The sequence below is a fragment of the Dasypus novemcinctus genome, chromosome 26 (genome assembly GCF_030445035.2).
Source record: "Dasypus novemcinctus isolate mDasNov1 chromosome 26, mDasNov1.1.hap2, whole genome shotgun sequence".
In the NCBI taxonomy this organism is placed as follows: domain Eukaryota; kingdom Metazoa; phylum Chordata; class Mammalia; order Cingulata; family Dasypodidae; genus Dasypus; species Dasypus novemcinctus.
Window position 1 is genome coordinate 25260217 of NC_080698.1, and position 14965 is coordinate 25275181.

At 47.7% G+C, this 14965-nt stretch overlaps 1 protein-coding gene across 5 annotated transcripts in view; it reads right to left on the reverse strand.

Moving 5' to 3' along the window:
• PRICKLE2 (prickle planar cell polarity protein 2) overlaps positions 1-14965 on the reverse strand; it is a 363728-nt gene that overhangs the window by 40198 nt on the left and 308565 nt on the right. For all 5 annotated transcript variants that reach the window (XM_058288593.2, XM_058288594.2, XM_071212136.1 and 2 more), the window contains 3 exons: positions 14719-14922; positions 11467-11653; positions 6492-7364 (listed from right to left, as the gene is read on the reverse strand). In XM_058288593.2, the coding sequence (XP_058144576.1) occupies positions 6492-7364; positions 11467-11653; positions 14719-14922 (1264 nt within the window). The remainder of the gene's footprint in view (positions 1-6491; positions 7365-11466; positions 11654-14718; positions 14923-14965) is intronic.

Genomic DNA, 14965 nt, shown 5'->3' on the forward strand with positions numbered 1-14965 from the left:
GGTGAGTCTCCTGTGACCATCACTCTGCTGGTCTGGGGGCCAGGAGAGATGGTCAGAGCTGTGAACAGACACCAAGAAGGGTCCAGCTTCCTTGAGGAGCACAGAGGAAGTGACCGCACAGGGCGACAGGTGTTCCTCAGTCAGTGTTCTAACCACCAGAGAGGCAGTCTTATGCTTGGCCATCACCCAACACTCCTCTAACCGTCTCCTCGAGGGCCTGAAACCCCCACACTAAAATGATCACAGCGCATTTCTTCTTCTTCTTTTTATTACTACTGGAGCAAAGAGAATGCTCTAAAATGACTGACGTGATGAATGCACAACTAGGTGATTATACCAAATACCACGGATTGTACACTTTGGATGAATTTATGCTTTACTATATGTATCAATAAAATTAAAATATATATATATATGGCCACAGGGACTTACCCCAAAGGCCAAAGATTTATCTCCAAAAAACCACAGTTAAAGTGCATGAGAAATGTGCTGTCAAGCCCTGGGTGGTGGAGCTTCTGGAAGCCCCAGATCAGAGGGGACAGTTGAGATGGATGGATACCTAGTGCTCAGCAGAGGCCGCCTGTAGTTTTCACCTCCCCGCAGCACACTTCCCCTTCCTTTGGAAATAGCACCCAGATTTCCCTTGGAGAACTACACCCTCCCCCATTCTTCATCCCTGCAGGTCTGATGCACTTGACCCCATCACCTAGCTCCAGGCATGAGTTTGTGACTCAGGCCTGGCTAATCAGAGCAATCTACTTCCCCCTCCCCACTCTCCTCCTGGCCAAGGGCTAAAAGAAGAGTCAGGTGACCCAAGTAAGACAAAGAGACTCAGTTCTGGGGTTTTTAGTGACATTACTAAGAAAGCAGCTTTCTTTCCCCTATACCTGATGCTCATGGGTGCCAGCCTGGAGCTGCGGATGGCCAGCCATCTTCGCTACCTCTCACAAGAAGCCAACTGTGGAAGAAACAAGAATCCAGAGGTGGAAAGAAATCAAGCCCTGACATCGTTTGGGCCCCTGGAGCGGGATGCCCCTTCCCACCTCCTTGATCATCCCACTTTGTATGCCTGGAATCAACAATCTGTGAACTCTGCAATTACTTGATTTAAAAAAAAAACATCGTGTTCATTTTCACCAGAAGAATTAGGATTCTGCAATCAAAAACGTTGTAAACGAGAGTTCTGAAACACTAGTGCACAGAGACAATCTTGAAGCATTTTCCAATACAGCCCCACTGGCCCTCAAGATGAGTTCTAGGTTTTCAAATTTCTTAATTCCAGACTGCACTGCACATTGTCCCCAAAGGGAATAAACAGAAAGATCTGGGCTGTACCCCTTATGGAGTACATCGCAGGTGTGGCCACGCAAGGAACTGGGCGCCAGCGGGTTAGGAGGTTTTACCCAACTATTTAAATGAAGCAAGTGGGTAAAAGGATGGCTATCCAAGTTGTGCAAAAGAACAGGAGGAATGTTCCGTCCCCAAATTAAATACAGAAGTGGTTTGCATTACGAAGATTAAAAGCAACATTTCAGACATTCTTGGTAAAGTGAGCTGTCCCAGCTGTTGCTTCAGATCCCCACTCTGCTCTCTTCCCATTCTTTCCCAGTTTGCCAGCAAGGCCGACCAACTGCCCCATTATCCCCTAGCAGTCAATATGTCTCAGCATTGCACAAGTGCGTTTCCCTGGCCAAGACGTGCAGGTGGTGCGTGTTAAAGGCGGGGACATGCCACAACAGTTCAACCTCGATCAAAGGCGGCAGCAAGCCCTTTCAGACTTCTCCTGCTGGGTCTCCAACCTCTGCTTCTCTGTATCTAGGCCAAAAATACATGCACTTTCAGCTGTGAGGGTGTGTGTGCGTGTATGTGCGTGTACATGCGTGCTACTGGCCTGCGTCCAAAACCACAGAATAGGCAAAGTTTTCTCCTTTCCTAGGCTCTCACACCCATCCTCCTCTGTCTCCCAGGACCCTTTCTCCAAGGGCACCGTGAGCTGCCCGTTTCCACTCCTAAGCCACCACTCTATCCATCCATCCTCTTGTTGCATTATAGTCTCTGTCTCTTCTCCCATTGGGGGATCTGGTCTAGGCGCCAAACTTGGACTGAATCTTTCCTGCTTCACTGTCCTTCCTGCCTCTGACTCAGGCATATCACCTCTGACTGCCACCTCTGTCTCCTGTCAATCAGATTCACTCGGCACTCATGTGTTCTCTCTCTAGTTTCATTCTAGCCCTGCTGGAGTCATTGAATTGGCTTCGAAAGAAAAGAGAACCCTTGATCCCTTCAGATAGGGTCAATGTGCAAATCCCTACTGTGATCATGACCTTCTTGTGAGGATGTGTAGTGCTTAAGAGTGAGGGTTTTGCAGACCATCACACCTGGAATCAAGTCCTGACCATTTGTGGTGACTACAGGGAGGTCAGAACTTCTAAGAACCTTAGTTTTCTCATCTGTAAAATGGGTATAATCATCAGACTTTTCTCAGAGGGTTATTGTGAGTGTTTGAAGAGATATTATGCATGAAGTCTTTAGCAAGTTAGGTCTATCGTGATTATCATCAATTTGTATCATTAGCAGCAGTAGCAGGACGCTCTTCATCTTCATCATCATCATCCTTTAAATCTGCCATAGTGTAGTGACTAAGGGTGGACACAGTGTCTGGAGCTAGAAAGCCCAAATTTGAATCTTGCTCCTCCACTTCTAAGTGTGTGGCCTTGGGCTACTCTCTCCTTGCCTCATTTATATCATCTGTAAAATGGGAACCACAACTGTATCTAACTCAAAGGATTGCTGGGAGGAATAAACAGGTTACTTCATGTAAAGTGCTTAGAAATGTACCTAGTATATGACAAATACTCAGCAACATTTGTAGCGGTTGATGCTGTTAGTTGGACTTTTCTAATACCATGATCATCCAGGCTGCAGAATGCTAGGAGGCATGTTTAGGACATGACAGGGTGAAGAAGCCTTTGCAAGCCTGCATGGTGTAGATGGTGACTGCCGCCTGACTCACTCTGTGTGAGCATACGGGATGGACTGTGTCTTCCAAGCAGCAGAGACTATACACTCCCAGTTCCAAACAGACCGGGAGGGGCCAAAGTCCAGCACTGAAGGGGGCAAGCCACTGGAGTTATCCGATTTTGCAGATCTATTCTGAGAAAAAAGGCTGCCCACGACAAGATCATGCTTTGTGCCAGATTAAACACTACAGACTTATTCAATAATATAACTTACTGACCAGGGAAGGAAAAACTCCCTTATCCTGAAATCTGACTTCAGCTGGAGGATCAAGGTGTTTTGATTAAGCCTTTTGTGAACATGTACCTGTTACTCATAGACTGTGATCTTAGGATTTAAAGATACACAGACAGTTCAAAACTCAGCTTCTCAAAAGACCACTGAATTACCTAGCAAAACCCAGCATAGCAGTGTGTGTGTGTGTGTATGTGTGTGCGTGCACGGTGCAGGATGTGAAAGGCCATTTAGGGTCTACTCTGATGACGAATGATGAAGCTGTGTTTAGAATATTAGGCACAATCTTTCTTCCACACTGTCGTGTCTGACCAGCCCACAGATACACAAGGGCACAAAATGGATTTCCTTAGCTCCCTGTTTCTCATGCTTTTCTCAAGGAAAAAGAGAAGCACAGCATTTTTCAAACCTAAAAAGGCAAACCTGCAGTACTGGTGGACATCAGAGGAAGTTAACAGCCAAAACATTCTTAGGAGGCAAAACTACAGAGGAGCGTTTTGGGAGAAGAAAGAAATAATAATAAAAGTATCAGATAACCATTATTGAGGGCTATGTGTGTCAGGCCCTTTGCTGACAAGTTTAATGCATGATCACAATTCTCACAAAAACTCTACAAAGGAAGTACTAGTATTCACCAAATTCCATAGATGAGGAAATTGAGCCTTAGAGAATTTAAGTAACAAGTTCAAGGCCACACAGCTGACGAAAGCTGGATTGGAACCCAGAGAGTGCAATTCCAGAACTGGTATGCCTAACCTTTAATTAAGAACCAGGCCCTTTTAATGCTCCTGCAAGAATCTCCTAAAGGATGATATGCCCATTCTAACAGCTCACTTCCATCATCTGTGCTGCCCGAGACTATGGTGGCTAGGAGCCATATGTGGCAACTGAAATTGAAATGAATTAAAAGGAAGGGAAATTAAAATTTCAGTCCCTGAGTTGTACTACTACTGAACTGAATTTTAAATTTCATTAGTCAATACTCACATAGCCAGGGGCTACCATATTGGACAGCACTGACCAAAGGAGCTTCCCCCCCCAGTTTTTATGAGAGATGGTTCAGGGTTGTCTTCCAAAATCCTCAGCACCAAGGAGGGCATTAGCTGCGTTGCCCAGGGAGCCACAGCAGATGAGGGGCCCTTTCTTAGGAGAAGAGACTGCGTTCTTCCTCGCTTGGCCTCACCAACATTCTCCCCGACCCCCCGCCCCCCAACCCCACACACCTGCCTCATGACTCACAGTGTAAGGACAAGAAGTGACAACAGACAAGCCCAGGGCTGACTAGGTGCGTATCAGCATCCACAAGGAGCTGGTTACAATGCAGATTCCTGGGCCTCGCCTCTGGAGAGCTTTACGCAAGGTGTCTGGGGGTGGGGCCCAAGAGTCCAGGTATTAATCAAGCACCCCAGTGATTCTAATGCAGGTGAGTTCAGCTTCGAGAAACTCTGAGTTAGAGGCTGAATTATGTATTTATCTCCTGACCTCTAAGTAATTATAGCACATGAATCTTTCAAGATGAGCACAGACTGGGCTGGCAGCCAGGCAGACATCACTCTGTGCTAACTGCTCATTTCTCTGACATCAGGCAAAGACGCTGAGTCACCCAGGCCTTATTTTTTTACCTGAAACATAGGGGTAAGGATATCTGCTTTTTGTCCTTCTGGGATAAACGAGAACACAGATGTGAAAGCAACTTGAGGGAGGATAAAAGGTACAATGCACTATATAGACATCCCATAGCTCAGAGACAGGGTTGGTTTGTCTAGCACAGAGTTTAAGTAGATTTCACATGAAAAAAATGCACATTTTTAACTTTGCTGGAAAAACTGGATGATCTGACAGCATGGGGCTCATATTATGTTGACAGCTGGTGTAGTTAAGAGCATGGTTCTGGCGTCATATGCTTGGGTTCAAATCCTTGTTAGACCACCTAAAAAGCTGGGTGACTGGGCAAATCTTTCAACCTCTCTGTGCCCCAGTCTCCTCATCTCCAAAGTAAGAATTACAATAGCATAATCCTCACAGGACCACTATGAGTACTTTAAATGACCCAATATTTATAAAGTGCTTAGAACAATGTTTGACCTGTGGGAAAAGCTAGATAAGTTATAGGTGATAAATACCCCTACACACAGCAACACTCCACTGATCAGAGTAGGAGCTACCCCCTTTAGGAGGGGCTGGCATGAGCCAGTTTTTTCTAGTCTCCCCCTAGACATTTGACTATGGGATCCTTAATGAAAGCCCTGCTTCTTGAGCTATGGGTGGTGAAGGACCAGTTTGATTTTATGTTCAGTCCATTGTGGACTGACACACAGTCCTACTGAGCATGACCAATGGGCAGCACTTGCCACCTGGGGCGCAGGCGAGTTCTCCAACACCCTGACCGCTCTACACCCTGATCCGTGACATGCGCCCAATGGATACGCCCTTGGCAGCAGTGCCTAAGAGCTTCTGAACACTTGCAATTTCATCACTTGCCTCTTGATGGACTGGAAAACGTTTGCTTTGAGTGGCCCCGTCTTGGAGAACGCTGGCATCATTCTTCACACGCACACATCCTGTGTGGAACCGACGTGTGCAAGTGCCTCTCACTCCTCACAGCTGTCCTTTTCAGCCTGCTGCCTTTTCCTTGCCTATCTACACATCCAGTACGTCTCTACCCACACAGGACCACTAGCTTCCTAGGACATCCTGGGGAAGAGAACAGCCTTGGAAGCTGGAGGTCTCAGCTCGCAGGCTTTTTGAGTGCTGCAAACAGCTCACCAAGCTGTCTCCTCTCCTGACTGCTGCCTTTGGCATGACAGGAGCTGTCAGGCCCACACCCACAGCCTCACCCCTGGCTTGCATCTCTGCAGCCCAAAGCCAGGGACTGACTGACACAGTGGTACCGAAGTTTGGCCTCTGTCTCAAGTGGGACAAGGCTAGGGAGCTGGCTGTCCTCCAGACCTCCCCGTGGGATGAGGCTGAAGTCAGACTCCAGCCTATCCACCACTCCTCACTTAGCTCCTCCTGCCCCATCCCTTTGCTCTCCCCCGCCTCTTCCCAACAGCTCTCCCTCAATAAGCCATGGACATCTGAATCCCTGGCTTAGGCTCAGCTTGCAGGGAATCCGATCAAAGAGAAGCTACGTGAAACCTGCGCCAGTTTTCCCGAGCAGCCAACTAAAATCCTGAGGCCCAGCATCGGCTTGCCCCCATGTTACCCCTTGCCATTGTTTCTGGGTAAACAGAACCTACCTGTTGCATTCGACAGGGCCAGCGATTCCATGGAGCCCCGCGGGGTCTGCTCCGTGGGCGTCACGTCCTCCGTGTACTTGAGGGAACTGACTGGGTGGCGGGTCCGACACTGCTGCGCGGACATGCCCCCGTCCTCCTCCTCCTCCTCCTCGTACTTGGGGCCTGGGATGCTGCCTCGGGGTTCGCTGAAGCTCTGGCTGGACATGTCGCTGTAGCTCTCCTGGGATCTCAGCCTTCCCGGGTAGTAGTCCTCCCGGCACTCCTTGATGAAGCTGCCGCCGTGCCCCTTCATAGCCAGTGACGTGCTCCTTTTGGGGTTGCTAAAGTGCTTGCCCCACATGTCGGGCTGAGCCCCGGCCCCTTGCCCTCCCGGGCTGTAGGAAGTTCTGATGTTGCACTGGCTGAGGAGCTGCAAAGGACTCTGGGACTGGTTCTGCTCCATCTTGTTCCCGTAATGGTAGGGCTCGTCCCGGCTCCTCCAGATGGGGTCCCGGTTGAGGCTGGGCGTCTGGCTGGACAGGCTGAGCAGGTCCATCTGCAGCGACAGGGGGTCGACCTCGGCCGACAGCCGGTTGGAGCTCACCTGCAGCTGGCTGTGCTGGTTCAGCAGGGGCTCCTCTGTCTTGCCCTTGTTCTTGCCGATCTTGGCGCTGCGCCGCGACTCCTTGGCCCTGGCGTTCTGGAAGGCGGAATCGGACGAGTCAGAGCCGTTGGGGTCCTCGCCGGCGCTGCAGGCCCGCGAGCAGAATATCTGGCCCTGCTTTGGGAGGAACGGCCGCCCCAGCAGGGATTTCTTGCAGTGAGCGCAGCAAAAGCAGGTCTCGGTGGCATGCCAGTGTTGGCCGTCATAGGTCATTTGACCTTGGTCGATCCCTGGGGAAAGAAGAGACACAGAAGAGGCTGACCTGCTGCTCTGAGCTCTCCCTGTGCCCTGAAATACACAGCATTCTGGTTTGGCTCTGGACTCCAGATGCAGCAGAATAAAACATCGGCCCATCAATAACCAGGTACCCCATAAACGGCACGCTTGTCTCTTATTTATAAGAGCTCCCTTGCTCTACCAGGGAGGACCTTCGCAACTCATTTGCTCTGAGAGCAGAGAATCTTGATTAAATTCCCCTCTCCAAATTCTGGCACACAGATAAATAGCAATCACGATACCAACATATAACAAAGCAATGCTAAGTGCTTTATGTGTGTAAAGTCATTCAATCCCTCAAGGGTATGAGGTTGGCATCTATAGCTATCTTAAATTTGCAGTTGAGAAACTGGAGGCACAGGGAGGTAAAGTGAGGTCAAACAACAAGTCCAAGACGAGTATCCTTGGGAAGTCTTATTCCTAACAAGGACATGACTGGAATACTTACACCTTGGAGAACTCTTCCTGACCACCCTAATAGCATGCCTCCCTACTCTTGCTTGCCGTATTTTTCATCACAGCATTAATGCTGCTTGGCAATACACCATGACACGTGTGCACGCTTTTCTTATTTACCTCCCCGGCGAAGCTCTCTGAGGACAGAGCTGTTAAGTTTTTGTGGTATCCTCAGGACCCAGAAGGCCCAGGATGTGATAAGGGTTCTTTGTGTGTGGGACAGATGGACAAAGTGAACTGCACTACGAGCATGTGTCATTCCAGTGGGTAATTTACTGTGACAGCTCAGTGGGAAAGAAAAGAGTGGATTTCAACTCTCAGTAAGGGAAAAACCCTGCTCTCGGGAAAAACTTGGAAGTGGTTTGTCAAAGACGTTGCCCCTCCAGAAGCACACACACGCTTTGCTCAGCTTGATCAGGAAAGGAAGAAAAACATTCCTCCCTGGGCCGGGCTGGGCCTGGGCGTTCCATGGTTTTCAGTTCCCCTGCTCATCATCTCTTCTCCCTCTTCTGGTCAGAGGATGAACTCTCCCTGGAGGACATCATCTTTCCCCACCCTCAGGCCATGACCTTGGGTGGGGACACCTGCCCTGGACCCCGCCCCGGCCAGTGTAAACCTGCACCCCCCAGGCCTGGTGAGTGGCTCGGGGGTCCGCGTGTGACCTGCACAAGGCCTAACAGGCTCCCCTGGGACGCGTGCTAAGGTGGTGCAGAGAGATGCCCTCTTCCTGCCACAGTTGAGAAACTGGCAGAACAGAAGCCAGAGCTGTTGGGGCCCCTAGAGGGAGAGCCCACCCGAGAATTTGGTCCCAAGCAATTATTAGGTCTAAACGCTTGTCTCCCTCTTTATTCTGGAGGTCACGGACTGAAAGCAGTCCAAAAGAGAACTCCAAGGGTAGCTAAGCGGCCTGCCCTCCCCACTCAGCTCTCCTGCCAAGAGCCTAGAGGGCTCGTGCTGGCCTCCTTGCCACTCAGGGCCCTTTACCGCGAGCTCCGACGCAGCGCAGCGTCCACGCAGCGCAGCGTCCACGCAGCCGCAGCCTGAACCACTCCCCATTAGAGGGAACAGGAAGTCCAGTTCCTGATGGCCTGTCCTCCACCAGCTGCTTCTCCAGCAGGGACTTAGTTTCTGGGGATGGGGCCCCCCGGAAGGATAGGCCTGGGCTGGGGGAGCAGAGGGGCTGGCGTGTTATAAAGCAGTGCAGCAGGCAGCGGAACGTGGCCCCTGATAAACATCAAGCCTGTCAGATGGTCCCCTGAACTGCTCCTGAACCCTAAACATCTGGAAAAGGGCTCTGCTGTCCAACATCTAAGCGCTCCATTGCATTCTCTCTCTAAGCCCTTTAAAGCACTTCTCTGAGGGTGTGTGTGTCTACTGCTGCTCCAGCCTGGGTCTGTTTATAGGACTGTTTACTCGGCTGTGCGCAGGCAGAAGGGACCGTTGCCCTAGCAACGGCTGCTTGATGCAGGGTCTGCCGCGAGCGGCTGTATAAATATGGAATATTTGTACAGTATGGTCAGAATTAAAGCACCCAGCAACTGCGGTATGCATAATGTATGGAGCACACGGTTGCAGGAAGATTGTGTTTTACAGAAAAGTGGATCATTCTTTAAAGACATAAAATCAGGGACAGCGTTTTAACCACAGCGGCAGTGACGCGCAGGTCCCAGAGGCCCCCTTTTCTGGTAAAACACTGATGCCTTTTCGTGGTCTTTAAAGGAAAAGGGAAGGGATGCCAATAAATGCCCTGGAGAGCTAGAGAGAGAATGAGAATAACGCAGAGGCCGCCTCATGAGGTGGACATGCCGTAGCAACCAGTGGATTTTCTCTCTCCCAAGCTACTAAGTGAGAATTTGAAGTGGCAGTTTCTAGAGAGGCTTTCAAACCTCCATGGAAAAGGACAGAAGAAACAGAAATACCAAAGGGTGGGAATGTGTCACCACTGTGGGGGACTTTTCTACACATTCAGCCTCTCTCTTCTAAGCAGTCATTTACTTGCAGAATCAGAATCCACAAGTGAGCGTTTTCGGAGCAGAACAGTGCACCGTTTTTCCCGGACCCTCGTCCACCCTCTCCCCTTCCTGAATGCCCCATCATCTGTCAAAATCCAGCTCCCCACTTCCTAACTCTCAGCATAAAAGAAGGCTTGTCTGTCCATCTTGCTCTTGTGAGAAATGAAAGCTTCTGAGCACTTGGTTGAGGCATCAGGTTATGAGAGAGGCTTTCAGGCGGAAGGAGAAAGGGGATTTGTGCATCATCCAAACCCCTAGAAGGCAGTGCAGTTGCACAGATCTCCTCATGGCTGTGCTCGACTGGCCCTGACACAGGACTCCTGCCGGGAAAGGCCTGGCTCAGGCAGGCGTGGGGTCTGTGGGACGGGATGGCCCCATGACAAAGCACAGCTCAGCAAGCACGGGGGGCCGCTGATGCACAGAGCTGGGAGTTTTATCAGCGTACGAATCTCTCCAAATTACTAGCTAATAGAATTTTTCACTTGAATACATCACTTCTGATGAACAAGGGAGACAAAGCCACTTCTTTCTGGTCCTGATGAAATCTTTTAAGTGGGGCAAAATGGTTTCAGAGACGGATTATCTCTCTATCTCTTCACTACAGGAAAGAAGTTGGCAGCTTCGGAATACACTTCTTGGAATTGCACAAGCCACAGGAAGATCGGGCTGCTTGTCTCACAGACATTCATCCAATGCCAATTTTTTTTTTAAAGGGCAGCTCATTCCCAAAGTGCCAGAGAAGGCAAGCTGAATGAACAAGGCGCGAAGGCGGTCAGCTCTGGAACAGTGTTGAAGGGTTGCACAAATTGGTTATTTGCAAAGGAAAAATGACTTTCACCATTTCAGAGCTGCCTCTTACTTGGGGGAATTTAAGCTTATGAGTTATTTGAGGGTTTCTTGCTTCGTATTTGGCTGCACTTACGCTGGGGGAGCTTTTGCTGATTTTTCTTTTCTAAAAATGTGCTTGCCAGAAACACTTGGGTTCCCTGACTATCCCTCAGCTGGCCCCCAAGTTTTTCCAAGGAGGCTGTGGAAGACATCTGTTTATATTTTGCCTCTTATTTTTCTTCTGAGACCTCCTCGTCCCTCGCCCTGGTAGTGGGGCTGCCCATCAATCACAAAGTCCAACCTTGGGGGTGGGTGCAGACCATAAGAATACCCTATTATCTTGTTTCCAGGGATGGGCTTATGACTGAAGCAGGCCAGTCAAATTCCCATTTGTAGTAACTGACTTGGATACTGGAAGAGAGCTCGCAGGTGCTGAGCCTACATTTAGCAAGGGAATCATCTTGGCCACCTTGTGAACAAGGCTGCTCCCAAATGATACCAACAGAGGGACAGCTGGGCTGACACGTGGAGGGAAAAGTAGACTTTGTCTGAATCCTTGATCCATCCGTACCTGAAGCTGGAGCATTCCTTGGCCCTTCCAGTAATAGGAGCCAGGAAATTCCTTTTTTTTTTTTTTTCCACTTAAGCTAGTATGAGCTGGTTTTCTTTGTCACCCACAACCAGAAGAGTTCTAACTACTCCAGACGCAAAGGGCATGAGGTCACCGTAGGACAGCGCTCAGCGCCAAGTATTGCCTCACCTATGTGCTGGGCACAGGTGTCACAATATTCCGCGTACAGGGACTCGAAGCAGTGGCAACAGTAGGGCCTTCCCTCCTTCATGATGTAGCGCTGGCCGCCCAGCACTGTCTCGCACTCGAAGCAGCAGAAGTGTTTCATGTGCCAGTGCCGCCCCTCCGCTTCTGTGCATTCGTCTGCAAAGATGATCTGGAGACGGGGAAGCCAAGTGGTCAGAGTTTGAAGCCCAGCCATGAACACAAACTCTAAAGGAGCAAAACTGAGGGGGCCCCACGTTAGAAGGGTAGGCAAGAAGGTCCATCCTACAAGTTTTTAAACAAAAATCTACGTGTACACATTTATTCTATATATCAGCTCCCACGTTTATATTTGCCTAAAGGACAAATAAATATGGTTTCTGGCCTGGCTAGAGATGAACTTAACCACATATCAAAACCAGCAAGAATGCTCTACTCTGAAGACTACAAAGCAGGACCCAAAACTGACAGCCCATGGAAAGGCTAGACATAGTACACAATATTTTTAAAAATAGGAAAAGTAACATAAACCTCTGGAACCTGGTTTCTCTTTTACAAATATAGCATTTGGTGATGCTCGGTATGCATTCCTGCATGGCAAAGACAGACTAGAGATGAAAAGGTGGGTTGCTGCTTTCAGATTGGTTGTCATTTCTCCAGTTTGGCATATTGTGTTAAAATACGTCACCTTCATTTCCGATACCTCCCTGGCCCTCACGCATTTGAGTTTTGACAATTGACAGAGAGTTTTACATTTCAAAGCACAGATTTTAAAACTTACTACAGAGCTACAGTAATCAAGACTGTGTGGTACTGGTTTAAGGACAGGCATATAGATTAACGGAACAAAACTGCGAGTCTGGAAATAAGGCCATATATTTATGATCAATTGATTTTCAATAAGGGTGTCAATACTATTCAACAGGGAGAGAAAAGTCTTTTCAACAAATAGTGCTAGGACAACTGGATATCCACATGAAAAAGAATGAATTCAGATTCTTATGTCACACCACATACAAAAATTAACCTAAATGGGTCAAAGTCTAAAATGGAAGCACTAATACTATAAAACATTACATGAAAACAAGTGGAAATTTTCAGGACCTTGGATTAGGCATTGATATTTTGGATATGACACTAAAAGCATAAGCAGCAGAAGGAAAAAAAATAGATACACTGGAATTCATCCAAATTAATCACCTTTGTGTTTCAAAGTACATTGAGAAAGTAAAAATACAACCCACAGAATGAGAGAAAATATTTATATATCATATAGCTGGTAAGAGACTAGTACCCAGAATATATAAACACTTGTAACTCATCAATAAAAAGACAAATATCCCAATTAAAAAATGGCCAAAATATTTGAATAAAAAAGATTAAGAAATGGTCAATGAGCACATGAAAATATGCTCAACATTATTAGTCATTAGGGAAATGCAATCAAAACACAAGAAGATATGCTTCACTTGCAGTAGCATGGCTATCATAAAAAAGGTAGACAACAGCAAATGTTAGCAAGAATGTGAAGAAATTGGAACCCTCGTTTCATTGATGGAGGCTACATAAAATGGTACAGCTGCCTTGCAAAAACAGTTTGGCAATTCCTCAAACAAGGTAAATAGAGTAGCCATCTAATCCAGGAATTTCATACCTAGGGAAATGAAAACATATGTCCACACATAAAAAAATGTATACACAAATGTTCACAGCAGCAGTATGCATAATAGCCAAAAAATAGAAATTACTCAAATATCCATCTATTGATGAGTGGCTAAACAAAATGTGATATATCTATATAACAATATAAAGAATGTTATTCAGCCATGGAAGGAATGAAGTACTGATTCATGCTACAATATGGATGAGCCTTGGAAGCATACTGTATGATTCCATTTATCTGCAATGTCCAGAATAGGCAAACATCTACAGAGACAGAAAGCAGATTAGTGGTTGGTTGGGGCTGGAGGGAGGGATGGGAAAGAATGCACAGTGACTTGTTGGTGGGAATAGGATTTCTTCTTAGGGTGATAAAAAGGTTCTTAAATTAGATAGTGGTGAGGACTGCACAACATCTCTGTAGGTTTTTTAAAAACCATTAAATTGTAAGCTTAAGGGTGAATTTTATGGTATATTTCAGTAAAAAAAAATTTCAAGCACATTCACTGAAATCATCACCATCAATATATTTGCCATTAGATAACATGAAGTCACATGATGAGAACCAATTTTCAGATGTGGAAACTGAAGCATTAAGCCTAGGGTCCCAGAGATGGACCTTAACTCATTCTCCCAACTAGAGGGTTTCTCCAGAATACCACTATTAACATTAGATTCATCAAACTACTCAAGTCTGAGCAGCTGTCTTAGAAGACTGAAGGACTCATCCCTCATTGGCGATTGGTAAGAAAGCAATGCCCTCTATGGCTAAGTAATATGGACTCTCTGAATGCAACTGGGAGTGCTCCTTCCCACAGGGTGGTAAATACAGACCAGCAGAGGAAAGCCCTATCTAAGGCCTCCTGCCAAGAGATTCCCACCAAAGGATTCAGGTTTATAACATTCTCCTTTCTGTTTCAAGCTTCTACATCTAAACCAGGCTTTCTGTTCTGTCACCTTGTAGTTCATGCTTGGGTGTGATTCCAGTGGGAGAAAAGCCCCAGGCACCTGGTGTTCCATTCTGCTTTCTTGCCTGGGGCCACCAACTCAAATACCCTCAGAGTGTGGAGCAGAGGCATCCAAATGGAGTATTCCATCTGCTTCCTGCAGCCTCACGCAGAACCTGTGCATGAAGTTGTGTGAAAATCAAATAATGCTACACTTGTCCTCTCTTCTCAAACCAATCTGTCCCATCAAAACTCAGGAAATGCAACTGTTTTAAGACAAGTGACACTCCATTTCTGACAACTGCACCCTTGAATTGGGGCTCACGATGTCTTTTTTTTTTTTAAGAGTTTTCAACTAACCTAGTGCCAGCTGTCTGCCACCTGGGAATCTTGGCTCTAGGAACTGCCTTGCCATTGGATGCCCATGAGACTGCTGTGTTCTGGTAAAGCAGGCCATTCTAAACCAAGGATGGGTGGGGCTTGCCAGACCTCCTCTCTTGGAAGGGTTAAAATAAAGGGGGTGGGGATGTCTCTGCTTTTCTTCCATGGCACAAAGCCACAGAACAAAGCATTAGCCATGGCGGAGCAGAGGGGTGACGGACAGGGCTCCAAAGAAGGGGTTTCCTCTGACCTCATCACAGGCTGCGCAGCGTGGCTTCAGGCACTCAGCGTGGTGCCTGCCACAGTAGATCTTCCCATCTTGGTAGAAGTAAATCAAATCCACCAGGAGCTCGTTGCAGACGGTGCATATGAAGCAGGGTGGGTGCCAGCAAACACCGTGGCCAGCGCGTGACGCAAAAACAGCAATGTCCCCGCCGTTAATCTGGCCTCCACACTGCAGGGGGCGGCAAATAGAAAGGTCATTAGGAACCCCATCC